The sequence below is a fragment of the Maniola jurtina genome, chromosome 15, assembly GCF_905333055.1.
Source record: "Maniola jurtina chromosome 15, ilManJurt1.1, whole genome shotgun sequence".
Taxonomy (NCBI): domain Eukaryota; kingdom Metazoa; phylum Arthropoda; class Insecta; order Lepidoptera; family Nymphalidae; genus Maniola; species Maniola jurtina.
Window position 1 is genome coordinate 3,818,459 of NC_060043.1, and position 27,585 is coordinate 3,846,043.

General features: G+C 38.8%; 3 protein-coding genes across 3 annotated transcripts; 1 reads left to right on the top strand and 2 right to left on the bottom strand.

Annotated features, from left to right (window-relative positions):
- Window positions 1-1,176: 1,176 nt before the first annotated feature.
- Window positions 1,177-8,002, bottom strand: LOC123872560 (ADP-ribosylation factor-binding protein GGA2). The gene is made up of 9 exons (XM_045916889.1): window positions 7,833-8,002; window positions 7,465-7,763; window positions 6,651-6,920; window positions 5,947-6,157; window positions 5,136-5,414; window positions 4,295-4,421; window positions 3,493-3,910; window positions 2,878-3,039; window positions 1,177-2,513 (listed from the first exon to the last, which is right to left on the bottom strand). Exons 1-9 carry the CDS (start codon window positions 7,867-7,869, stop codon window positions 2,289-2,291), a joined length of 2,028 nt encoding a protein of 675 aa, XP_045772845.1. The 5' UTR covers window positions 7,870-8,002; the 3' UTR covers window positions 1,177-2,288.
- Window positions 8,003-8,680: 678 nt separating this feature from the next.
- On the top strand, window positions 8,681-9,870 carry LOC123872570 (essential MCU regulator, mitochondrial). The gene has a single exon (XM_045916908.1). It carries the CDS (start codon window positions 8,784-8,786, stop codon window positions 9,048-9,050), a length of 267 nt encoding a protein of 88 aa, XP_045772864.1. The 5' UTR covers window positions 8,681-8,783; the 3' UTR covers window positions 9,051-9,870.
- On the bottom strand, window positions 9,633-27,131 carry LOC123872558 (protein flightless-1). The gene is made up of 23 exons (XM_045916887.1): window positions 27,001-27,131; window positions 26,797-26,907; window positions 26,266-26,504; window positions 25,213-25,374; window positions 24,373-24,587; window positions 22,299-22,521; window positions 21,949-22,190; window positions 21,356-21,515; window positions 20,549-20,681; window positions 19,829-19,942; window positions 19,194-19,376; window positions 18,556-18,689; window positions 18,085-18,259; window positions 17,695-17,858; window positions 17,139-17,265; window positions 16,387-16,508; window positions 15,520-15,733; window positions 14,809-15,078; window positions 14,399-14,511; window positions 13,754-13,904; window positions 13,061-13,225; window positions 12,525-12,638; window positions 9,633-12,184 (listed from the first exon to the last, which is right to left on the bottom strand). The coding sequence occupies exons 1-23, from the start codon at window positions 27,061-27,063 to the stop codon at window positions 12,050-12,052; spliced, it is 3,729 nt and encodes a 1,242-aa protein (XP_045772843.1). The 5' UTR covers window positions 27,064-27,131; the 3' UTR covers window positions 9,633-12,049.
- Between the last annotated feature and the right edge of the window lie 454 nt (window positions 27,132-27,585).

Sequence of the window (27,585 nt, forward strand, 5' to 3'; positions counted from 1 at the left end):
GTTGTATTTTTAACAGCAGAAAAAAATCAATGTCAAAAATCAGCACTTTACATTTGAGGCGCGCTTAACAGGGCTTTCTCCGCCACTTACTCCATACAATCGTAGTCCCAATTTCATTTGAATACTAAGCAACCAAAGTCCATGAAATTTTGCAGACATATTCTAGAAACTAATATCCGTGTCTGTGGTGTTTTAGATTTTCTAAAAATATGTAGTTTTAAAATTAGAGGGCCTCAAAGATTTGTATGGGAATTTTTAAGACCGCGTAACTTTGAAACCGAATATTTTAACGGAAATCTGGAAAACCACAGGCATAGTTTCTACAAAATTCCATTGAGTATGATCGGTTAGTATTCCAATGAGAGACGAACTACGTTTGTATGGAGCGAGTGACGGAGAGACCTCTTTTACAAAGAATTAATGGATATTTTAGTATTATGTGATATTGCAAGTAAAAAATAAAAACACCTTTTACTTAAGTAAGTACAGGAATGTCGAGACCTAAATAGTGATTTGAGACTAGAACCAAGATCAATAAATGCAATAGTTAACATTCACACAGATTGGTGTTGATTTGAGCGTAACAAAAAACGCAAATTATTTTTAGGTTAATAATTTTTTAGGGTTAAGTACCCGAGGGTGCCAATGGGACCTTATTATCTCATCGACATGTAAATTAAAAGTACATAATGTTGTATTTACGATGATACGGAACCCTTCGCCTTCGGGTTTTTTGTTTTTGTTGCGCCCAAATCAACACTAGCGTCATTTTAACTTACTATAAGTACATTAATATATTAAAAAAAGCATTTTGCGCTATTACGTGAGGTTAGCCCGTTCTGCTGTGAGCGGTAGTTTATCGCGAGGCGGCAACAATGTATAATGCGTCTGAACTAAGAAAAGGAAAAAGTTTCTGCCATGTTGAAACATTTTTGCTAGAAATATATTTTGACTCAATATTTTTTCGCCGGAACTAAGAATAGAAAAGCTATAATATTGTCCTCCTGAAATTACGGTTTGCACGGAAAATATGTTGTATAATTACTATGTTTATACGTTATATAACTAAGTTTTATACAACGCCTACAAAATCCATTGAAATTACATGAAAAAATATATAAAACTTATTTTTATTTCGTATCAACATACAGAATCAGGTATAATAATAACTGACAATTCTATAAAATAAACATATAATTTCTACTATCTAGCAAAGATTACAAATAGCATGATATGGAAGTAACTTTTTCGCTTTGTTAGTTCAGACGCATTATGTGCCTAATGCCACGTACAGATACGTAGTCATATAAAAAAAGACAGAAAAGAGTTCGCTTTAAGTTTATTTCGTTTAATCCAGAACTAAAAAAAAAATAAGTCGTAAGTGCTTAAACATTGCATTGTAAAACTTACCTTATTCAGATCATGTTAAAGTATAAATCGCCAAATGATAAGTACTGCTTCCTTCTTGCTAAACAGCGGCTAACTCCACAAAGTAGTTTGTGAGTTATCATCAGAAACCATAGAAATTTAGTAGATCGGATTTTTCTAAATAAAAAATTCACTAAATTTTTTTGAAAATCCCCATGTTTTTTGGCGATGACTAACAAACTACTTTTTGGAGTAAGTCGTTTTTTAGATAAAGAACGGCAAAATAATTCTCCCTTTGAATCCCATTTAAACAAAGATATTTCACTGACACTATTTTAAAGCCCGTAAGCTCATCTTTTAATTTATCGAAGTTACTAAAGCAGCGTCTACGCTTGGCGAGCCGAGCATGAGCGGGGTATGGGGCATGTGATAAACAGAGTCATACTTAAAATTATATATGCGAAAAATGTGTCTGTCTGTCTGTTAGCTTTTCACAGTTTGACCGATTTTGATGAAATTCGGTACAGAGTTAGTTTACATAGCCTACTTTTTATCTCGGAAAATCAAAGAGATCCCACGGGATTAAAAAAAACTAAATCCACGCGGACGAAGTCGCGGGCATCATCTAGTAATAAATAAAGAGACCGTCCACGTTTAGAGCACGCCCCGAACGTTCAGCGTGCGCTTCGCCAATTGTCGTTTTTCGAACACAAAGGAATACTAATACGTAGGACAGAGGTTCACCAACATGTTTGTTGTGGTCATTCGCTCGCTATCCCACTTCGATTGCCGAGCGAAAGCGAGAGGTCGGATACCACGCGCCGGACCTCTCGCTTCATCAGTCCATACTTGACACCGCGTTTGGAAAGTTTTCGCTCAAGCTTCGCTCGGCAAGCATAGATGCAGCCTTAGTAATCCCGCTAGTCTATATGCGTGAGGGGCAAGTTGGCGACTTCCCCCACTTCGGTGCAGGCGTCGTCGTCGCAGGTGTAGCTGAGCACGAACTTGAGGCCGGGCGGCGGCGCGGGCGGCGCGGCGCGCGGCGCGCCCAGCAACAGCAGCTGCGTGACGGCGGGCGGCGGCAGGAACGGGTTGTAGGCCGGGAGCGTGCTGCCCGAAGGCGTCAGCAGGCGGACCTTGTAACCCTGACAATTTAAACACATTTAAGGTGCATGGCACGGGTCTGCCCGCGAAATTCAAATTTAATTTGGTTTTTCGCAATTTTAAACTAATACGACAAAGTAGGCTTAGGCATAAAGTGCCTAAGCCTACTTTGTCGTATTAGTCGTATTACATTGCGGCAATGGCAGTATCATCCTCACAGGTTTATATAAAAATCTTTACTTGAAAGGGTCCAGTTTAAGAAATTAGCTCTAGTATTCTATACTAGAGCTAATTTCTGTATTACATAGTTTACAAATTGCGAAAAACCAAATTAAATTTGAATTTCGCGGGCAGACCCGTCTCATGCCCCTTAAAAAAACATAAATACTTTTAGATAATGATTACCTTAGGAACAACCGCCTGAAACTTGTAGTCCTCAATGGCGGATCTGTTTTTGCTAGTCGTGGACACCACTATGACATACACGTCGGGCCGCGGCTTGTCCTTGCAGAAGTGCAGCACCACCGTCAATCCGTCCTCCTCTTCGTACACTGTTAAGGGAGGCACCTTGAAAAAAGAAAAAAATATATAATTTTCACCAAATCTTTTGTATTTTTTTATCCATACTAATATTATAAATGCGAAAGTGTGTCTGTCTGTCTGTCTGTCTGCTACCTTTTCACGGCCCAACAGTTTAACCGATTCTGACGTTTGGTACAGAGATAGCTTATATCCCAGGGACGGACATAGAAGACTTTTTATCCCGAAAAATCAAAGAGTTCACACGGGATCCCTAAAGACCCATCCGCTCAACTGACTTGTATGAAATTTGGCACCGAGGTAGCTTGCGTCCATGTTATTGACATAGGCAACATTTTATACCGGAAAACCAAACAGTTCCCACGGGATCTTCAAAAAGCTACATCCACGCGGACGAAGTCGCGGGCATCCTCTAGTTCATAATAAGCAAGCGCCTTATTATTAATACTTATCTATTAATTATTTTTATTAAGTCAATACCTTGCTTGGATGAACACTTTGCAACGTCACATTAATATCTGTCAACGGCTTTACATTGCATTTACTCTTCGTTTTATTCCTTTCTTCGTTCCCATTACTCTTGCTATCTACTAGTGTTTCCGTTTTGGCATTGTCTTCTAAAGGTTGTCCTATATCTAATATACTATCTAACGGACTGTCCGTGCTTAGGTTAAAATTATCATTTAGATTAGTAGGTGCGTCATCCGAGCTTATGTCAACCATGACGTCATCGTTAGGGGTAATTGACTTGGAGGAATGTGCAGGGGTAGACAGTTTTTGTTCTTCGGGCTTTTTGGTGAAGAAATCCAGATCTAGTAACGCTGTGTTCGCGACTTGTGTTTCGTGTTTCGGTGACTGCTTTTCTAAGGCGTTCATTGGGATTTTCTTTGTATGCTTACTGTAAAAAAATACAATACTAACTAACTAAGGGACTAAGATATTTTTCGGAGATAAAAAGTAACACACTTCAGTTCGCTAAAGGGCGCCTTTTGAAGGCACCCTAAGACTACTATAATTTCCGGTAGTCGGTTCAGGGGTTTAGCCGCGAAAAGACGACAACAGATTTGACATTTATTTCAGACAGTTTTTCGCGACTTCGCTTTGGAATAGGTCCCATGGTACTAGATTTATAAAATGGTTAATACAAGTGTTACACAATAATAGTTACACAAATATCTTCCAATAAATACCAAAATAAAATATTTACATACGATGATAATATAATAATAAATAGTTATACTTTATGTAAATAAATAAATTTAAAATATAGCACATAACTTACCTATTAAAATTATCTAGGCGTCGCGCACTATCAGGTAGCGATTCTTTTAACAATTTCTCCCCGAGTGAATCCAGTTCATTCCAACCTTCCACTTTCTTTTCCTTTTCTCCTAATAATTCTGCATCATCTGACAATATTATTACAGTATATTAAAAATTAATGTGATCTCTTTTAATTAAATGTTTCCATACAGGAGGTCTTTCAAGGCAGTAGCGAGGAATCAATTTTGAAAGACGTTCAAAAAATTAAGGCCCACATGAACCAAACTGCTCAATCTGGTTTATTCAAATTTTGTAATGCAGTCTTATTGACACTTTTTAGGGTTCCATAACTGAAGAGGCCAATCCTATTAGTAAGCCACTGCTGTCCGTCCATCTGTCTGTCTTTCTGTCTATCAGCAGGTTGTGTCTATTGAACCTTAGCTGAACCTTTGAAAATTTGCTGCTATAACAACAAATAATAAAATTTTGTTGTATACAATCTCTACGAAAATGACAAGTCTTAAATGTATTGCTATCCCTTTCATAAAACTCCCTGCCAAAATGATCGCATTAGATTTAAACCTGTCAATTTAGTTTAGAGATTGTGGACCACAGACTAAAGTTCGTAGCTCACTTACACCATAACGCTCGCGCCATACAGCTGTAGACCGCACGGTCTAAAGCGTGCGGGCCACTAGAACAAGCTTTCTGCTAGCTGTCGGTCGGCGTGTGGCCAACTAGCGGTCACTTCGATTTGAGGCGGAGCCGTACGTGTGTTGTGTGGGAACGGTGTCGTGTACATGAGCTACGACCTTTAGCCACATTGTAGGCTTTCTATTTAATAAAAGAAAACTTCTTACCAGAAGACATTAAATTAACAGGCTTAAGTAACTCTGCAGTATTATTTGCACTGCTATCATTAGAAAATATGTCTCCCAATTCGTCAATTGCATTATTCGATTTATTCTTTGGCTCTTCGCTCCTGTGGGCATTGGCCCCCGCGAAGTCTAACAAACTATGACTATTTGACCCGTGCGCCTCTCTCTCAGATTCCTTTGGCTTGTACCTCTTTTCAGTAACGAACTTGTTATACTTGTCGAACACTTCGTCTAGTACGTCGTTTGCGTGTAATATGTCACCTGGAAAATAAAAAATAAAAACAAATAAATTAGTGAATAAATAAATTATTTGCTTGTGAAATGGCTTATCCCATTGCTATCAAAACTATAAAGTAGCCTATTACCACACTTGAGAGACAAAAATATTACTGCAAAGTTAAATGCCATTGAAGCAAAAATATTTGCATATCTTTTTTCTTCTCTCTGGGCTAGTTTCCGCACTTAAATGTTTCCGTCTGTCTCTGACTGACTGATCTATCAACGCACAGACAAACTACTGGACAGATCGGGCTGAAATTCGGCATGCAGCTATATAGCTATTATGACGTATACATCTGCTAAGAAATGATTTTTGAAAATTCAATCCCTAAAGGGGAAATCAGGGGTTTGAAATTTGTGTAGTCCTTTATTCTACATGTCGTAATAAGAAACACATATGTCTATGTGTGCAAACACGTGGCTACTTGAGTGATGAGTTTTTGTTGGAGACCTGTAATCTTGTATTACATTCTGTATCAAAGATGAAACTATCTGTGTTAAGATGCACACTCACTCAAGTTGTCAGTGTGCGTGTCGGTGGCAGCGAGGCGCTGCAGCGCGGGGCGCAGGCGCGCGCAGCGGGAGTGCAGCTCGTGGATGAGCTGCTCCTCGTCCGCCGACGCGTCCTGCGCGTGACGCAGCATGTCGCGCAGCAGCCCCGCGCTGTCCAGCGCCGCGCTCACCTCAGCCGCGCGCCGGCTGCTGGCCTCGCTGCGCCTCTCCTCCTGGGTACATGCAGCTGTTTAAAATCAGTGACCATACTAATATTATAAATGTGAAAGTGTGTCTGTCTGTCTGTCTGATACTTTTCACGGCCCAACAGTTTAACAGATTCTGACGAAATTTGGTACAGGGTTAGTTTATATCCCGGGACTCAGGCTACTTTTTATCCCAGAAAATCAAACAGTTCCCACGGGATCTTTAAAAACCTAGATCCACGTGGACGGAGTCGCTGGCATCCTCTAGTACTTAATAATTGTGAAACTGAACCAGGAAAACGGAGTCAGACTCTGACCTTTGTTGCCATTCATAACACACATATGCAGTAGTCTAAAACTAGATCAGCTAAGCCACAAAATGTAAATGTTTCGTAGATAAAGAACCTGTGGCTTGGAATAATTGAAAATCTCCCAGCACCAAATGAAGGCCCTTTTAGTAATGACAGTTGTTACTTTAAAAGGAATAAATATAAAATTAAGTTATAGTTCAAAAACTTACTTCTCGCACCATTGTTTTAATCAACCTATTTGCATGTTGGAGATCTTCAGGCTTTTTACTTTGCAGTAGTTTTTGTAACAGTTTGGATTTCTCTTCATCTTCAAATATGGCATTTTTAGCTCTTGGATGAGCATTAACGCTGTTGTCCTCGGGAGGTAAAGGTGGTGGGGTTTCCTTTATGACACCTTGATTTTTCAACATATCAAATGCAACCTTGAACTTTGTTTCTTTTGGGTATTCTATAGACCAAGCATGTAGCAATTGTAGGACCTAAATAATAATATCTAATTGTAATACTCAAATTATTTAAAGAATATCAACTATTGGACTAACAATATTCATATTAATATTACAAATTTGAAAGTGTGTCTGTTACCTTTTTACAGCCCACACTTCTAATTTTAGCAAAATTTAGTACAGAGATAGCTTGCATCCTGGTGGTCATAGGCTACTTTTATCCTTGGATATCAAAGACTTCTTAAAAGATTCTTAATAAACAAAAAACTACACAGATGAAGTCGCAGGCACCATCTAGTTACCTATAAAGATCTAAGGGCCCCTTCAAATTTGTCGCAAAGTGCAGCACATCTGCACTTTGCGGCTTTTTGTTCTCACAGTATTTAAAAAAAAAATCTAAATTTACATGGATGAAGTTGCAATTGTCATCTACTTGGTACAGAAATAGCTTGCATCCTAGATAACTTTTAAATACCCCATAAAATCAGAGTTAACACGGAATTTTAAAAACCTTAATCAATGCGGACGAGATGTGGGCATGATCCAGTCACAATATAAGAAGTATATTACAACTTACCCTTGTCCTTACTTCAGGCGCGGTTCTATCTGCAAAGTATTTAGGGGATACCAGTTTTATCATCTCATTCAGGAATCGAAATTTGCCCACTTCAGCGTGAAAATTAGCATCACAGCGGCGCATACAACGGTCTAACATCATCAAAGCCAAGAGTGCCTCTCGTGCGTTTAGGGAATGAATGCGAGCCGCTAGAGCCTGAGCCGCGAGCTGAGGCCCGTCAGTAGAGTCACGCATAACAGCGCAGAACGCCTCCAACGCTGGCACATCGGGCTGGGCCAGCGATTCGTGTGTTGCTTTTACTAAAGAAAAACAATATGTTATGCCGAAAATTAGTGATATCAAACATTAAATACGCTAGATATACTCACAGATTAAAGCCTCCAAACTCGTGAGTGTGACGTTCATTTTATAAACGATACCAATTACTGTTACTTATCACTTTTATCCTCTTTCTATATTCTAATTAATAAATCAACGCAAGTCCCTTCCATATTCCATAACAATTCATGATGTTCGCAAAATTCATGGCAAAAAACGTCAAAACTCAAAACGTCAATAATTTGACAATGATTGGAAGTGGGAACTCTATGGCACATTGCCAGAAGCGTATGAAATGTACGAAATTCGAACTTTTAGGGCACTTTCATAAGTGGGTGAAATGCAAAACAGATGTACCGTAACGAAATCGTAACTAATCTGAGAATGTAACTAAACTGATAGATTGTTACGAAACTTATAGTGATATGGTGAGATTACACAAACAAAGAAATAAATAAAATAATTTGCACAAAATTAATAATAATATTTTTTATATATGTCAAAATAGCCTGCATCAAAGCAATAAAAAATGTAAATTTTGAGAAATAAATACACTACTGATTAATGTAGAAATCATTTTTATAACGTAAAGATTAAAGACGATATTTTGTATAAAACTTATGGGACAATTTAAATTATGACTGTGTACACTTATTCTGCATTTCACCCAAGTATCATTGCTCTCATATTTTTGTACCTTTCCATTTCTAGACTGCATAATTGTGACTTTTGTACACTTCAAAAAACTAACGAAAACTAATTTTTTACTGTTTTTCTACATGAGGTAGCAGTGGAGTATCGTCCTAATATATTTTCAAAGGTTTTCGTATCTTTTTGGTAGAATTTGCCACATATCATCTGGCAACGCTGCTCTATGGATCTACTATACTATCTGTCACTTGTCAATTCCACCGATCATTTGACATTTCTGGAAAGTTTAATTTGGTGGAATTTCAGAAAATTTTGTGCTGCTAAAAATAATTTTGTTTTATAACTAAAAAATGGCTATTTCTAGACTGACGAGACTTGTAGTTCAATCTAAACATATTGTCAAACATGAGCCAGTATTGTCACGAAGAACAGCAACCACTACTCCTACTGGCGCTATACTTCCTGAACCAGAGAAAACACCCTTTGGCCTCCTTGGTATCGTTTGTGCTGTCGTCCCTGGACTATTGATTGGAGCTGCGATCAGTAAAAATATTGCCAACTTCTTAGAAGAAAATGAACTCTTTGTGCCATCTGATGACGACGATGACGATGATTAAAACACTCATCAATTATTTGTTTTAAGCAAAATGTTAAATTATTCCTAGGTTTAATAATACTTAATTTATAAATAGTGGAGTTTATGCAGGTACGCCAATGAATCAACTTGGATTTGTTATTAAAGAGTTTATTTTGTGTACAAAAACCACATTGCAATATAGTGACTTTGTGCTTGCACTTAAAAACATAATATTAACATAATTGTTAATCAAACATTTTAAATTGGTAAAGAGCTATTAGTTGTATTTACACCATAGATATAAGTAGTTATTTATCTACATTCAGTAATGTACACTCATTTGGAAATTAATCACATTATCTTTTATCATAAAATTCATATTTTTATCATAGAGTAACTCATTTCACAATTCTGCTAAGCTAGTCAATGTTACTCTCAAAACTTTAGTTATTACACCCAGTTAGTTTCCAACTATGCTGAGCCAAGTGTTTCAGAAAAATCTGCTTAAGATATTTTGATATTAAAACTTTTATTCAAACCTCTCTAACTGTTCTTTTTGTGGAGACCCAACTTACGGCCGATCTATCTCTAATCTGTCTATAATTTTACTTATTTTAACAACGTTGTTTGTCAAAAATTATATGAGTTTTCCTGACAAATAACAATGTTATTAACTTATCAATGGATTCCAGATGGATTAATATCATATTATTATCAGCCATTTTGATCAGTTTTACCATAGAGATGATCCAGCAAAGCACCTGGCCAAGCATAGTGGGAAACCAACCTTATGTTGAGAAATCTCAATAAACTTGTGCTTGTTAGAAAGTGTGGTGAATAAATATATTCAGAAAATGGCATTTTCAGTCTTTTATTTTTTCATTACTTATTAATCCACATTGGTTAATTCCACTTATGGAAGACTATGTTTATAGGAAGATTTTTGTAATCATAATGCAAAAAAAATGTTCTTTATCAATACTGAATCTTATGGTAGATCCACATACTTGTGACAAACAGCAAACAACACTGGCAAGAGTGTGGATGGGTGTTTGCGTATGCTTGCTAATGCTTGTCGTTTGATCCCATTGGCTGCAAGCCAAACACTGTGTATAAATAATACTCTGTGGGGTTTGCGGATGCTTGCTGTTTGTTATTTGCCACAAGCATCTGGCGCCGGCTTTACTTATAAACCACAGTTATAGTGTTTCATTGGATAGTACCTATGGCGTTATGTTGGCTCCCCTGTCTGTTGGGTGGTCCTTGGCACCATATTGGCATGAGAGACGCAGATTTTGTTTATTTTCATTTGATTTTCATTTCATTCATTCAGGAAAATCAAATGAAAATAAACAAAATCTGCATCTTCTTATGCAAATATCGTGCCAATGACTTGGACAGACAGGGGAGCCAACATAACGCCATAGGTACTATTCGATGAAACACACTATACCTAGTCAGTTTGAGACTCCATTGTAAATCATTTTAACATTATGTTTGGGAATTTTACTGAAAATGCAACTACAACCTATTTTTACGAATAGAATTATGTTTTTAGAGCCTCACAAATATTTTACTACAACATTTGAGTAAAAAAAGAAAATGTCCTGTCTGTAAAATCACATGTAAATGTAACATTATAGTTTAAAAATTGAATCCCAATAATTCATTATTGTAAATTAAAATTAAATTAATTATATTAGAATACATCATAATCCTATTAAAATCAAATAATGGTAATTCTGTATGGTTCATTAAAATAATATACAAATACTAAGAAAGACAAGTAAATATGGCCTCTATAAAACAAATTATTTATTAATAGTCTAAGTTCCGACAGTCAATAGATATTGAGGATGTTATAATAATACTTAAAAGTCATATAAAATAAAATAATAAATTCATTTTGACATATTTACATGTTATTAAAATGTGTTATGAATACCAATCAATGGTTTCAATTTTGGATACCATGTAAACAATAATAATTTTCTGATAGAAAACAATTTTATGTGGATGATTGTACAGATTAATGAGAAAAGATAGATGGCTTTCTTAATTCATAACTGTATGTTACAATTTATAACCAGCCACAATAATTTTTGCATTGTAATTGCCAATTCAATTAATTTTCGGAAGCCAGAATGAACTTTTAACCCCACACATTTTGATCTTACTTACTAGCTATAAAGCAAATGAATGTTTCATTCCTCAGAAATCCAAACGGCAGTCATATATTCAGATACCCTTTGTAGTCTATCCATCTTTTGACTTTTAGTCTGTGATTGTAAATAATACTATTGTAATTCACACATCGGAAAACATTTTGAGCAAAAGCGGCGGCGTAGTGGGCGAAATATGGCGAATAAGGAAAGCAACTTATCAAACAATCGTGTGCAGCCACCAATCGCGTCAATTCTCAAGATATTTGCCGGACATTATATGATAATCAAGAGACCAATTAGGTCTACTAACGAGAGTAATTGTGAGGGATAAGATAGCCCCGAACGCATTGACAATTCCCTTACCGCAACCATCAAAGATGTTGGATCATTGTATCTGACGTCATTTTGAAAATGGCTGACCCCAAAAAGTAGTTTTTTAGTTATCACCAAAAAAGTGGGAATTTTTAAAACTAATATTTTCAAAAAGTATGCTGCTTGTGTTTAGGACCAAACTAAAACTAACTTGACCCACAAAGCAAACTTTATAAAAAAAATTCTGAATTCCCACAATTTTGGTTGAGTAACCCAAAAACTTATGTATATATTATTTATATTATAGTAAACGTTATTTCTTGTTTCCTTGTTAACTTGCTTACACCCTTTCTCAATAGTCATTATATCCTCTGCCTGGCAGAAATCGCATCAATACGCTAAAGCCGTGACTTGTACTTCTATTGTGTATTGTTTTACTTTGGTCTTTCTTTTTATGATTGTGTACAAAGCATATTTCATTCATTTTTGGAGTCAGCCAGGGTTTTCAGGTTTGGTTTTCTCACACTGCTAATACAGTCTGTATATTATGTGATATACTGGTTTACTCTGGAGGTCTCTTGTGCTCGCCCCAGCCGTGGAAGCACTTGGTGAACCGGCGAGACTCCTTGTCCTTCAGCGTGAGGAACAGTTTCCGCGGCCGCTCCGGCTGCATCGTCTTCATGTGCTGAATGTATACCTGCCGTACATCATGATCTCTTTATATGCATTGTACATAATTGGACTGCGTTATGGAATATCGAATTAAACGACGCAAAAAAAAGTTTTGAATGTTATCTGTACATTCCAAAGCAGATTTTTATTTATTTTATGCATAAATAGTTTTTGATTTATGGTGAAAAATATCGACAAAATATCTGAGTTGGGAACCCTTAGTGCGCGAGTCTGACTCGCACTTGACCGGTTCATTTTTGTAACAATATCAAATTGTGTCTATGACAGATGTAACGATAAAATGAGGCAGTGAATTTATCAAAACATAGTCAGATATAAGATAATTTAGCTCAATAAATATTCACCTGAGCAGATTTGAAGGCGAGTTTAATTTCAACTTCCGAGCACCTGGCGCCGAGCCACAGGAACACTTGCTCGCCATTGTCTAGTATCATGATGTCATCATCCGCGAGGTCGTCCTACTCCGTCAAACAATATATTCGCATTAACATTCATTTTCAGATTACCTTTTAATAAAGATACTATTTCGAATTCAAATAGCAAATTGAAAACTTTAAAAAATAAATAAGCTCAACTTTTAAATCAAACCTTTTGTAGAGGTAAGCATGAATCAAAAGTAGTTCAGTAGTAGGTATAACTGGCACAAATTGTAAATGTCTAAAAAAGGTACCTACCCAAAGGTAGCCCTTTTCGTTGGAGCAACAGAAGAGTCACGTGTTGTTGTGGTAGTCCGCATCAGAGTCGTAGGGCTTGCGACTGCTCAGCGCTACCCTGAAGTTGTCCGGCTCACTACTCTCGGTTAACAGTCCGAACATACCTGACAGAACCCCGTATGCACCAGACATAATCCCGTACGTACATGACAGAATCCCGTACGTACCTGACAGAAGTCCGTACACTTCTCGGACACAGTGAAGTAGCCTTTTTCGTTGGAGCAGCGGAAGAGTCTCGTGTAGTTGAGGTAATCCGCATCAGAGTCATAGGGCTTGCGACCGCCCAGCGCTACCCAGAAGAAGTTATCCGGCTCACTGCCTTCAGCCAACACCTATGCGATAAATGTATATACATATAAACATAATGTTTGTGTGTTCGTAAAGAGTTCCCATGGGGTTTTCAAAGGCCCATCAATTTTGACGGATGCAGAGATAGCTTGCATCCCGGAGATGGGCATAGGTCACTTTTTATTCCGCAAAACCAAATAGTTCCCGCGGGATATTTAAAAACCTAAATCCACCACTCACCACCCATTTAACATCTTGTTTAAAGTCAGGATAATTTATTAATTCCAAGTTAATTCCAAAGCACATTTGAACTCTAAGTTTTAAACTTAGAGTTCAAATGCGCTCAGCCGGGCGATTCAGAACACTCGATTCGGTAAGTTATCGTTCGATAAGACGTATTTTTCAATGAAGAGTACGTCTTATCGAACGGTAACTTACCGAATCGAGTGTTCTGAATCGCCCGGCTGGTCTGAGAAGAATCCCAACAACAAACTCATCTGGATATTGAAATGGCGTCCTTGCATCACAAGGGGTGTGAGTCCAGCAGAGCACAGTGTGAAATGGCTACTGACCTGCATGCTAACCCAAGGGCTGTTGAACTTCTCATTGGCGATCTGCTCGATGAGCCGCGCGCATTCCGCGTCGCTGTTGCTGCCGATCCACACGTACACGATCGCGGACGAGGACTCCTTTGACCCTTCCAGGGGCACGTTGAGGATATAGCTGCGTACACAAGTAATCGTCAAAACCAACGAGTTGACACAAAGCATCACAGATGTAGCTTGCTGAATGACGATCGAGTTTACTTTTTAGCTTGGAATTTTCAATTTTATAAATTTTTAAATATAAGCAAGTAAATATTATAATAAGTATTCAACAAGGATCAAGATCCTAGTCAAGGGGGTAAGTAATTTTTTTCGACTTTTGACCGGCAACGCATCGTCGGCGGTACCTCTGGTGCTGCAAATGTGCATGGGCGGCGGTAAACACTTAACATCAGGTGACCCGCCTGCTCATGTGCTCGCTATTTTTTTTTAATAAAAAAACTTTTAACATTTTACGGCGCGCCCTTTTGACATCTCTCGCGTAAGTATTAGAGAGAGAGGGAAAGAGAGGGGGGGGGGGGGGGGGGGGAGAGAGAGATAAGAGGGAGAGAGTGACCGATAGTTAATAAATGAGAGAGAGAGAGAGTTAATTGATATAATGAATAATCATACCAGAAAGCGCTGTTCAAGTTGGAAGCGTCGGCCTTCACTTGCACGAGGCGCGTGCAAAGCGCCGACCCGTTGCTGCGTAGTTCGAACAGCTCCACCGCTGGCTTGCCACTCTCCTGAACCAGAACGTCAATGACTTGTAAATATTTTCAAGCATACTCATAGGCATTGTTATTTTAAGTATATGATCATAACAATGATAAGTGTTGATACAGCCCATTTGGAGCGCGCTTGCCTAGAAGATATCTATTCTCTCTACTTTTGAAGGTGTTGATATTGTAGCTGACGGGGAAAACGGACGCCGGAAGGCATTTCATAGTCTAGCAGTGCGTATTAGAAACGCAGAAGCGAAGAACTCGCGTAATTTCAACTACAGTTTCAAGAGTAAAGTTATCTTGACAGTAATAACTCACCGGCTGCTGATTTCTCTTCCCATCTCTTATAATGAACCGTCTCCTGAAATGAGCCATGAACTTGAGGCTCTCTTGCTGCTGGTGAGTCCTCACTACGTCCAGGCGCCTGCACAGCTGTTTGAACTTGCGCTCGAGGCCGAAGGTGAAGGTGAGCCAGCCCATGTTGGGCGCGCGTCGTCCTTGCCAGAAGTATACCACCCAGGATGCGCTTTCGGCTTCTGCTTCCGCGTCTGGCTCAGTTTCATCTGCGCCTTCTCCTTCTTCCTCCGCCTGGAAAAAGTACAAAGATATAGTAACAAAATATCAAAGTATTAAAATATAAGAATCTTTCATCTCCTATTCAGCATATTTCTTTATTTTTAACCAAAATGGACAGCTGAAACGAAATAAAAATTTCATCGATATAAGTTGAAAAATGACAAACTTTACAAACTTACTCTAAGCCACTAGGGTTTCTGCACTCAAACGTTTCCGTCTGTTGTGAGTAACGTATTCAATACTTAGTAATACTTAGTAATACGTAATAATAGAGATGGAATTTCCAAAAATTTTTGCTTTATTTTTTTAATTTATTTATGTACTCCAACAACTTCCATACAATTATGACTATAAAATGTAAAATTTCATTCCAGTATGGTGGTATTATAAAGGTCCTCCTGTAAAAACATTTAAATTTCCAACCCCAGCGGCGGTGTAAATATAAATACAAACCTCAGCAGGCAAAATGTATCGGCACAGGAACACATAGCAGTCGCAGCTGTGGAAGATGCCCAACTCCTGATCAGGCAGGCGAACAAAATGACGGCCTTCTAGAACGAAGGCTTCCATCGCTTCAAGGTCTTCGTTCCACTCATCCGATAACGTCTTAGCCTCCGCTGCTGACATCGCTGGCTGACGGGGAGTGAACAGAGCAGATAGGTCCGTTCTGCAGAAATAACAATCGGCGGTCATAGAAGGATAAATAGGCGACCACACGAGTCATCTTAAAAATACTGCATTTTTTAGGGTTCCGTATCCAAACGGTAAAAACGGGGCCCTATTAATGTCACTCTACTGTCTGTCTGTCCGTCTGTCTATACGCGTGTCACAGGTCTCTAGCTCGTAGACGAAATGAGTTACAAACCTGAAATTTTGGTATTTGGTTTAAAACGTTGACCCAAAATCAAATTCAAATACATATTTATCAGGGCTCCTATACATGAAGAAGGAGTTGTTTGGAAATGTTTTTTTTCTTACGGCTTTGTCGGTAGGGTGGTAACTAGCCACGGCCGAAGCCTCCCACCAGATCCGACTAGAAATTGAGAAATTATAAAGTTCCAAATCCCTGCCGAAAATCGAACTCGGGATGTCCCACTAATAAGACCACAGCATTTACCACTGTGTCAAGGAGGTCGTCAAAGATGTATATACAGTTCGCTATGCAGTCGCAGCTTGAAGCGTCTATATATAGCTACTTTATTTAAACCCTTGCATGACAAGGGTTAATCTAAGCAGGGGTACGGCTATACAAGGGTTGATTATAACCATTATTTTGCCCTAAAACAGTCATATACGGGCACTGTAAAATGATAGCCTTACTTGGTCTCCTGCTGTTTGGCCCACGAAGCAAGGTCGGCGCCGGTCCGCGCGACCGACTCGGCCGTGCGCGTGAAGTCTACCGCAATCACTTCTTCCCAGCCGACGAAATATGTTTTGAATACCTGTGTTAATTTAAATCTATTCAACTTTGTACTTTAATAGAATTAATAGTTCAGTCAAGTTTTTGTTTTTACGCCATAAAAAAAATCTGCCTAACGCGCCCAACAATTGGCATCTATAAGGGCGATTACGCACTGCTTCCAATGCAAATTCGTGAAAATATGTTTCTAAGTAGTCATAGAACTATTTGTTTGGTAGCTTACGCACTATCTCCAACTTCCGTCATCCGAGTTCTCTCCGTCATCCGTGAGAATATCTCGGATATACCTGGGATTCAAATCTGATATGTGACATAGATATGTCAAAGATGTCCACTGAATAGCTTGGATTTGAATCAGAGATCGGATTAGTGCGTAAGCAATATCCGAATTCGGTCCGAGTTTTATACATCCGTATTTTCAAGGACTCGGATCGGATGAGTTCTCAATCGCTCTTAGAATTAGTCGGATGAGTGCGTAACCGCTCTTAGAATTAGACGATCAATTAATTATATGTATATAAGTTTAAGTTCAATTTTTGATTCTTGTGTCAATTGACGGCAGTTATATCTGTGAAGTGCGAATGAGTGTGGCAATAGACGTGATCAACGCGGAAAATTAATAGCATCTACCTATTGCTCAGTCAATTCTTACTTGTGTTTCCGTGCCCTCTTGCAGGCGAGTGACTAGAGCGTGGGGCTCGCGCGGCGCCATGTTGAACAGCTCTTGAGCCAACTTCACGGCTGCCGCCCGCACTAATCGAGATGATTTCTTTCCGAACCTGCGCGAATAAAACGACATAAGTAAATACCTACTTATTAAGACTCAATAAACCACGCGAAACGTCATTAAAGGATAAACATCCTTTTATGTACCGGTCACATTAACAGCCACAAACGTGATGTTCAACGGCGTTTCCCGTTAAACGTAGATATAGCCATGATCAACTCACAACGGCATTCACAATGCCGTTTGGCGTTAGACGATTTTAACCCCAATTCAATTGGCATTTGACATTAAGCTTATAAATGTGGCGTTGATTATCGCGATAATTATGGCGTTGTTGGGCATTGACGTTAACCGTAATGTAGCCGCAACATTGCATAGCTTGTATTTGGTAAAAGCAAAAAGGATAAATTTTTCTTCTTGAAAGTTCTTCCTTCGTTCTAGTACTTGACCGGTTTTTAAATTTTCTATTAAATATAATTACCACACGAAGAGATCCTGATGCGCGTCCAGTATGTACACGTTCCGCGTGGCGAGTATGTTGCGCGACAGAGGCCCGCCCGCCTGCGGCAGCTCCAAGTACCCCATGCCGAGCTCCACGCGGTACAGTCGCGGCGACGCCCACGTGAAGTCTTCTGGCACGTGTTCCTGACGTATAATAACAAGACATTCAGAGACATATTCTGAGGTTCCTTCTGACTTTCTCGTTTCAAAAGGGAGAAGTTTTCCTTTGCCAATTACCTATAGAATCAATATATTTAACTTTTAAAAAAAAGAGCAACATCTTGCCAGCGCTTCTCAGTAGAATTTGCTTTCCGATGACTCATAAGTGGTAACATGCTACAAAAAAAAAATCATTTACAAAATTCATTACCTCAGTGACTAACGGTGTATCTCCCTCGTATTGGAGTATCTGTAGGAATGCTTTGGACTCCTTGCCGGGAGGTTCTGCCATTAACTCCGCTTTGTTCTTTCTCTCTTCTTTGTTGATCTTCTCCGCGAACAGTCGAGCCTTTGACTTCAAGGTGTTTTTAGCTGTTTTGCCATTCCTACAAAAAATTGTAATAATTTAAATTGTAGGTGCCGCAATTTTTAGGGTTCTATATCTGCAGAAAAAAGGAACCCTTATTGGACCTCTTCGTTGTCTGTCTGTCTGTTGAGAGTTCAAGACTCGTCAAGAGGACCAAAACAGGTATTTCCCGTTGGCCTAAAATGATGAAATTGAAATTGAAAGCAATGTCTTTTATCCCGGAAAAACAAAGAGTTCCCACGGGATTTTTAAATTAACCTAAATCCACGTGGACGGAGTCGCGGGCATCACCTAGTATATGATAAAATGTCTCACCATACGTAAATAACGAGTCCGGTGTCCAGCACAAAGACGTATCTCGGGTCAAGGGACGCTGCGCTGACCGCCACCGGCTCCAGGTGAATGCTGCTGCCCGCGCCGTGCACCCGGTATAGACGGATAACGTAGTGCTGTATGGTTACACATCAAGAATTCATATTAGCTTTGAAGCAAAACCCCTGTAGACACGACTTGAGAGTAAGTCAGGTCTTTTTCGAACGGAAGTAACGCGAACGTTTCTTAATCCGTATTTAAAATGGCCGCCAAACAGAACAGCTGTTTTGAGGCAGCCATCACTTATCGAGCTGTTTTAAAGTACACACAAGTGCAAGTAGTTAAGTGTCATTGATTAAAAGCTCTATATAATGCACAAATTTTGAGAACTCACTCGCCATCATAGATAACACACTATACTTTCACGGAAAAGCTATTGAACGGATTTGGCTGAAATTCGAAATGGAGATAGATTATATCCTGGATTAGCACATAGGCTGCTTATCATCCCGGAAAATCAAAGAGTTCCTACGGGATTTTGAAAAACCTAAATCCACGCGAACGAAGTCACGGGCGTCAGTTAGTGTAACCACATGAAGTGCGTTCTTGTTAGCACTAGAATGAGGTTACATGTAACTTACCGGGTCGTCAACAGTGAAGAAGCCGGAGGGCGTCCTGCTGCCGTTGATGTAGACGGGCGGAGTGGGGAACAGAGCTAGGAATTCGGGCGACTCGTCCCCCTGTTCGTGTCTTTGCGTACGTTTGGCTCCTAGCAAGTTTCGCAGGTTCACCGCGTGCATCGCTGCGCACGCGCCTTTGTCTAGCTAAAATCAATATAAATTGTGCTATTTTTATGATTTTGATGATATTCAGAAGCGATAGCTTGCATCTTGGGGACGGAGATAAGCTACTTTTTGTCCTAAAAATCTTGGGACGTTAAAAGGCTCACCCGTTGTGTCGATTTTGTCATTTGGTATGTACAGAGAAGGCTTGCATCCCGAAGACGGACACAGCTTATTTTTGTACCGAAAAATCAAAGAGTTCCCACGGAGATAGGAAGAAGTTAAAGAAAAGGAAAATGTGGAATGGAGATAGATTATTCTCTGGATTAACAAATAAGCTACTTTTTACCCCAGAAAATCAAAGAGTTCCCAGGGATTTTAAAAAAACTTTTTCCACACGAAGTTGCAGGCATCAGCTAGTAAAATAAAAATAAAAGTCAGTTTAGTTTAGAGATTTGTACAAGAGAATTAGCCACATCATAATATAAACTTACCGTTGCCTTAGAGCCAATCCAAAAGTGTATGTCCCAGGATAGTTGTCCCTGTTCCTCTATTGATGTCTTCAAAATGATGTAACAGTCACCTTCGAAGAATTTTCCATGTGCCACCTGTGAAACAAACAAAATTATAGTAACGTAAAGTCAGCGAATTTTATAATTTCTACGCAATAACGCGACTTAGCGTTCCGATACGGTGCCGTGTAGTAAACAAAACTGCCATACCCCTTCCAGGTTATCCCGCTTTCATCTTAGACTGCATCATCACTTACCATCAGGTGAGATTGTAGTCAAGTGCTAAGTTCTATATGAATAAAAAAATATTTTTTAAAATCAAAAACTCTACTGTAATTTTAGACAAATACGAAGTTACTTATCGAGAGGTAACAGATTTATTGATGACTAGAGAATGCCCGCGGCTTCGCCCGCTTGGCTTTCGTTTTTTTTAAATCCCGTAGGAACATTCTCTTCAATTTTCCGGGATAAAAAGTTGCCTATGTCCTTCCCCGGGATGTATCCCAAGTCTGTATCAAATTTCATTAAAATCGGTTCAGTGGTTGGGCCGTGAAATCGTAGCAGACAGACAGACAGACACACTTTCGCATTTATAATATTAGTAAGTATGGATTAATCTAGGCCATAATCATAGGGGATGCCAGCCAGGTAGCCTCCATTTCCCAGCGATAAAAATAAAAAAGGCCATAACCATAACCTTACCTCATCCACAGGAGCTGGTATGAAGTTTTCGATCTCCCAAATTTGCAAGCCCGGGGTTTGTCCAGTGTCTTCGTCAAAGAATTCTGAATAGTCCAATGGTGGTTTCTCCAAGCTTTCGTCCCAACGTTTTGGTCTATTTAAAAAAAAAATCTTTAGATGGTGAACAGGCACAGCGGTAGATCCGCTTTTTAGGCTACTGTACACACTGGCCTAATCCGTTTGACAAGTACCACCCAATATATACGCTTTTTCCGGATTGCGACAAATATCCTTAGATATTAGTATGAAAACACATAAACGTCGGCAAGACGGCCAGCGCTGGCCGTACGTGGCTTGACTCTTTACAGGTTCGCCGAGTGTATTGGCAAGTGTATTTGGCCAATATGAATGAACAGCTTTGTAATAATTAACCTTTTCTTTCACTTGCTCGGAAATTGCAAAAAAAATAATATAAGTATAAAAGGAAAAGGTGACTGACTGACATCATTCACATCGCAAACTACTGGACGGATCGGGATAGGCATGCAAATAGGCATTATGATGTAGACATCTACTAACAAGGATTTTTGAAAATTTAACCCTGAAGGAGGTAAAATAGGAGATTGAAATCTGTGTAGTCCACGCGGACAAAGCGCAGTTATAAGCTACTGTATGATAAAATGTCTCACTTGCGCCTGCAAGCTGCGTAGAAAAAGAGGCGTTTTTTTGTTCAGGCTCGGGTCGACCGACGAGCTTCCTCGCTAGCGGATCCGATTTCGGACCTGCCACTGAATTAAAAAACTCAACCCTGTTCCATAAAAAACTTACTTGAGCTCGCTATTGGGTTGATCGCGTAACTGATTGTGTTGAGTGTTCGCTTGCTCCTGCATGCCGCGTAGAATAAGCGCAGAGTCTTTTTGTTCAGGCTCGGGTCGGCCTCGTCTCAGACGGAGCTTCCTCGCTATCGGATCCGATTTCGCGCCTGTCACTGAATTAGAAAATACTGGTCATTTGCGAGTCGACTCTCACACGAAGGGTTAAAACGATTTCGAACTGTATACAATCTTTAGGTAATCTGTGGACATATACTTTTTTTATTCAGATACAAGTTAGCCCTAATATTGCATTGCGACTGAAAGTTATCTGGTGGTAAGAGATGACTGATGATGCATTCTAAGATGGAAGCGGGCTAACCTGGAAAAAGTATAGCATAACCCTTTTGTTTCTACACGGTATCGTACCGGAACGCTAAATGGCTTGGCGGCACGACTTTGCCGGAAGGGTGGTAACTAGCCACGGCCGAAGCCACCCATCAGACCATACCAGAGATTTAGAAACTACAAAATTTCAAATGCCGGGAATCGAACGGAGACCTCCCACTAATAAGGCCACAGCGCCTATGCCTGCGCCAGGGTACTTACGATTAGGTGCATCAAGTTCTGGTGTAGCAGCGCCGGCCAATTGCAGCTGGGTTTGTAAAGAGAAGTCTATATTGTAGTACTGAAGCCCCGAGCCTCTTGGCCTTTCTACGGGCTTCGGAGGCATCACAAGCTCTGTGTTGCCATGCAATTGTAAGCTTTCAAGGTCACTTAGTAGATGGATCGCGTCCGGTAGAGTTATCAGCTTGTTGCAGCTTAGGTTGAGTTTTTTTAGTGAACCGCATCTGTGTGGAATGAGTAAATTTTTTGATTATGGGTAAAACAAATAGATATTCAAGTACTAACAGACACAGCTTGACATCGCACGCTAACTTCCATGAAAAAATATTTACCTGCACAGTCCTTCAGGTATCATCTCCAGAAGATTATTGGCAGCCGAGAAAACTTCCAAATTACCCAACTTCCCAATCCCCGAGGGTATGCCCTCGAAGTCCAACTTATTGTCATCTACATGAAGTCTTCGTAAGTTCTGCAGCTTGCATAGCGAAGCTGGCATTGCGGTTAGCTTGTTGCGAGAAAGATTCAGACTTTCAAGTTTCTGCCAGATGTCCATTGCTATAAAAGATTTTAAAAGAGAAGGTTTCGAGTCATTCCTTTAGGCTCCCTCGAGTGAGTTGGACATTATGATTAAGGTGGATGCGACGGGTCTGCCCGCGAAATTCAAATTTAATTTTTTTAAGTTTTTCGCAATTTGTAAACTAATACGACAACGTAGGTTTATGGCATTTTAATTGCGCCAATGGCAGTATCATCCTCACAGGTTTATATAAAAATCATTACTTGAAAGGGTCCAGTTTAAGAAATTAGCTGTAGTATCGACTAATTTTGTGAGACTTAAGTCGTGAAGTGTCCTTCTCGACTTCTAGAAGTATTAATACAAGAAAATGTAGGAAGACATTCACAATACAGTTTCTAAACATTGATTAGTTTTGTAAAACCCTAAAAACGTAATACCAATAACTGATTTGCGCGGTCACCACCAAAACACCATGCATCTCGCTCTTGAGTATATTCCTCGCGTAAATGTGGATTGAAATAGCATACTCTCGCACATGACGCACGACTTCGAGCTACAGTGGAGAGATTCCAATCTGCCATAACTGTATAGTGTAAGAGCGGCGTATTTGCATAAGTGAAAACTGATTGATGTAAAAACTTGTTTAACAGCTTCATCTGGATAATTACTGCGTGTAACGACATGCGTCAACGCATAATGAGAGTAATTAAGGCTTTGACTACAAAGATGTAAGAGTATCAAGAAGCGAAATTTTTAATATTTATCTACTCACCTGGTGGTAAGTGATGATGCAGTCTAAGATGGAAGCGACTTACTTGGAAGGGATATGGCAGCCAAACCCCTCTTCATCGGTTTCTATATGGCATTACACCGGAACTCTAAATCGTTTGGCGGCACGGCTTTGCCAGTAGGGTGGTAACTAGCCACAGCAGAAGTCTTACATCAGATCAGATCAGAGATTTAGATAAAATTCCAAAGCCCTGTCGGGAATCGAACCCGGGACCTCCCACTTACAAGACAGCGCTCACCACTGCATCAGGGAGATCGTCAAAAACAAGATAACGCCCGCAACTTCGATCGCGTGGATTTAGGTTTTGGGAACTCTTTGATTTTCCGGATAAAAAGTTGCCTATGTGTGTTCAGGATGCAACCTATGCCAAATAGATGAGATAGTTCTGAATGTATTGCTATCCCTTTCACATAGCTTCTTGCAGAAAAGCACAGTACTATATTTAGACCTGTCAATTTAGTTTACTATAGAGATAGTGTACAACAGAATTAGGCCCATTATTTCAGTAATACTGTGTGGCCTAGCCTTAATTGAAGTAATGTGAAATGGTTTTATCTAAATCATGATGTGCGTAAGTCGTACTATGCAATTTTATCACAACGTAAATTGCGAAAATTGGCTCATTAGCATTAATTACAATAAGCAGGTGTTTCGTAGTTTAAGCTATTAATGGTAAGACTTGGCTTCACTCAAAACATTAAATTGGCCAGTATTTTAATTACTAGATGTTTTACTTCACATTTATGCTGATCAAGATTTATAATTGATGATATTATGTGAAAAAAAAAAAAAAATTACCTAAAGTGAAGACTTAAAACTTTGAATTCTCTGTCTCTCAACAATCATCAGTGAATGAGGGAATAGTTCGATGGATAAATAGTATTACAATCATCAGCGAGTATAAGGGAACAGTGTGATAGATAAATTGTATTAAGTGTCCAAAACTGTGTAGTTGAAGTTTTAAAACCTCTGTCACACTTATAAAATGTTGAAAAATTGTGTGTGAAGGCTCTAATAAGGCATAAGTCATATTGCGTTCAAATGTGTCAGTGTGCTAAAAACAATGTATAGGCTAAGGCCTAAGCTGTCCTTGCCATACCTGATGATATTTCCGTAATCTCATTATCACTTAAATTAAGCCTTTTCAAGTTCAGCAGAGAGTAGAGGGCATCTGGTACTTTAGTTAGGGCATTCTTGGAGAGGTCAACATCCGACAGGTTGCAAAGAGTATCCAGTGATGTTGGTAGATTTGCAAGAGTTCTCTGAGTATTGCGCATGTGAAGCGTTTCCAGACTTTGTAGTGATGGTAACTGCCTGTGGAAAAATAGGCCTATTTTTAAGCTCCTTCTAAGCCTATATTTAGGTTTACTACAGCTTACGTACAATTTGAATACTTGATTAATTGACAGATAGGTTAAAATTGGCATAGTGTGGCATAGTAGCACCTATATAGATAGACTGCAAGTCAACTGGAAAATTGCAGTTTGGATTTTTTTTAATTTCTAGGCTAGCCCTTGGCTGCAATTAGACCTGCTGGCAAGTGATAATGCAGCCTAGAAGATGCCTATTCATGCATGCATGATGGATGTAGTTTTATTGAAGTTTGTATAACTAAATGCAAATATAGGTATTCTAGTCATATTAGGTAAAAGACAAATTAAGAAATTCAGTTTACACATAATTGCAAATAAAATCATAGATATAGTTCTTTGAAATAGTTCTTAAATCACTACCCATATTATAAATACGAAAGTGTTTTATCGGTTTGTCTTTCAATGACGTTGCAATTAAGTGCAACATGATCTTTTGGATGGACGAAAATCTGGAGAGTTATGCTAGTTTTTAACCCATGATATCAAAGAGTTCTCACAGGACTTTTTAAAATCTAAATGCGCATGGATGACGTTGAGGCGTCATCCAGTAAGTGCATTATATTTACCTCAACTGAAATAGTCCGAGTGGGTTATCATTGAGTACCAGAGTCTGCAGGTTCGCCAGTCGTCTAGTCTGAGGGGGCAGAGTCTCCAGAGAGTTATTGGACAGGTCCAGAAACAACAGGTCTGTCAACTGTACAAACAGTGTCGGTGGTATGCTTTCTATCCTAAAACATGTAATGATGTGTCAGTATTAAAACAAAATATTTATGATAATACTAGCTGATACCCGCGACTTCGTTCGCGTGGATGTAGGTTTTTAAAATTCCCGTGGGAACTCTTTGATTTTCCGGGATAAAAAGTAGCCCATGTGCTAATCCAGGGTATAATCTATCGCCATTCTAAATTTCAGCCCAATCCGTCCAGTAGTTTTTGCGTGAAGGAGTAACAAACATACACACACACACACACACACATACAAACTTTCTCCTTTATAATATTAGTGTGATAGTTGCTATATTTCATTATGAAGCCTCAGCCTTGGTTGTAGTAGTGTACAAATAAGCATTGACGCATTTGTGTGCGTAAAATGAACCGCATCACAGTCGAGACTGAGTGCCACACATAGTAACAAGTGTAAATTAAAAATTTATAACACCCCCGACAAGTGAAGGTTACAGTAATAACTAGAAAAGAGCTGATAACTTTCAAACGGCTGAACCGATTTTCTTGGATTATAGCTAAGAACACTCTCGATCAAGCCACCTTTCAAACAAAAAACTAAATTAAAATCAGTTCATTAGTTTAGGAGCTACGACACCACAGACAGATATACACGTAAAACTTGTAACACCCCTCTTTTTGGGTCGGGGGTTAATAATAATAATAATAATTTTTCTTTATTTAGGGTAAAAACCCAAAAAAGTATACAAAAAAGAAATAATAATTTATAATAATATTGAAAGTTAAAATCAGCTCTTTTCTAGTTACTGTAACCTTCACTTGTCAGGGGTGTTATAAATTTTTAATTTACACTTGTTTTAAGTCTGAGGATAGACCTATGCTCAGTAGTGCGGCAGTGATAACTTGATGATAATGACTATAATTGATTTACTTACTTATTATGACTGAGATTTAATACAAGCAAAGATTTAGCCTTATCCAACCCTTCAGGTACTTGTTTTAGTCTATTATGTGAGAGATCCAAAGTTGTCAACTCCTCTAATCTAAACAGTTCAGCAGGTATGCCAGAACTCTTTACATTGTTATGCCTTACATTTAGTGAGCGTAGGCATTTTAGCTCAGTCAATTCCCCAAACAACTTCTCTAAGTTATTGTTTTTTATGGACAAATTTTCCTACAAAATAATGAAAAACATTAGTGGAAATTAAATTTATTTATGTATTAGTTTTTCCACGCGATTTTAGTTTCGACGTGGGTGTAGATTGTATAAAGGATTATTTGATGATTTAAAGAAAACTTGTTCAATGTGGGTTAAGATAAAGTTATTTAAATATTACTTAATATTGTCAGATATAACATTTTTTTCCAAGTATTGTTTGCTCATAGCCCTGTCAATCAACTTGTTTTAAGTACAAAAGAATTGGCTTTAATAATGTAAACAAAGATGCAAAGTACTCAGTACTCACCAATTTCATTAGCTTTCCTAATTCTTCTGGGATTTCATCCAAGTTAGTTTTATCAAGCCTGAGCCATTGAAGCCCAGTCATGTACCGAATAGCATCTGGGAATTTGTCACCCTGTAATCAGAATAACATTGAGGCCACATAAAAGCAGAGGTTAGCTTGTGATATCAAAACATGTCCCCGAAAAGTAAATTTACGTTAACTTACACTGAAATCATTGCAGGTAAAATCGACACCACGAACGAAAGGCAACAGCCCTGTGTTTGCCATGTTTCTAGTGTTATGGAGAATTTAAAACATTGGTTTCGATTTCATCTATCCTCCATCAACTTTTTTTCCAAATTCAATTTTCAAATTGTCATTTGTCAATGTCAAACAAATGTGTGAACTGTCACTGTCAAGTTGATACATTTTTTTAAAAGCTTGTGGCTCTGGATTGGGATCTTTTTGAGTTTAAAGCACTATAAGTCGGCCTCGGCTAATAGAAATGTATTTTCAGACTGAACTAGATTAAGGAAGGTAACCTTTTTCAGGCGTGTTTTAAGATGTACTAAATACTAATCATAGAAATAAACAGCAAGCCAAAAACGTATTCTTCTATTTTACTAGTGGTACTAACAGCTGTATTTTAAATTTTTTAAATGTTCTTAGACAAGATCAAGCTTGCAACATATAAGGAAATTATGTTTGTCACTAAAATGTAATCCTGTCTCCTGCAGGAAAAAAGATTATATTCCTGCAGCAATGGTTTACCTAATATCATCCTCTTGATAAAGGATTAACTATTAGCTC

Coding starts and splice junctions, on each gene's coding strand:
- LOC123872570 (XM_045916908.1), top strand. CDS start 8,784: ATGGCTATTTCTAGACTGACGAGACTTGTAGTTCAATCTAAACATATT.
- LOC123872558 (XM_045916887.1), bottom strand. CDS start 27,063: ATGGCAAACACAGGGCTGTTGCCTTTCGTTCGTGGTGTCGATTTTACC. Junction 18,690..19,193: donor TCTTCACTGTTGACGACCCG/GTAAGTTACATG, acceptor GTAACCATACAG/CACTACGTTATCCGTCTATA. Junction 17,859..18,084: donor ATACACCGTTAGTCACTGAG/GTAATGAATTTT, acceptor ATTATACGTCAG/GAACACGTGCCAGAAGACTT.
- LOC123872560 (XM_045916889.1), bottom strand. CDS start 7,869: ATGAACGTCACACTCACGAGTTTGGAGGCTTTAATCT. Junction 4,422..5,135: donor TGTTAATTTAATGTCTTCTG/GTAAGAAGTTTT, acceptor TAATATTGTCAG/ATGATGCAGAATTATTAGGA. Junction 3,040..3,492: donor AAAGTGTTCATCCAAGCAAG/GTATTGACTTAA, acceptor TCTTTTTTCAAG/GTGCCTCCCTTAACAGTGTA.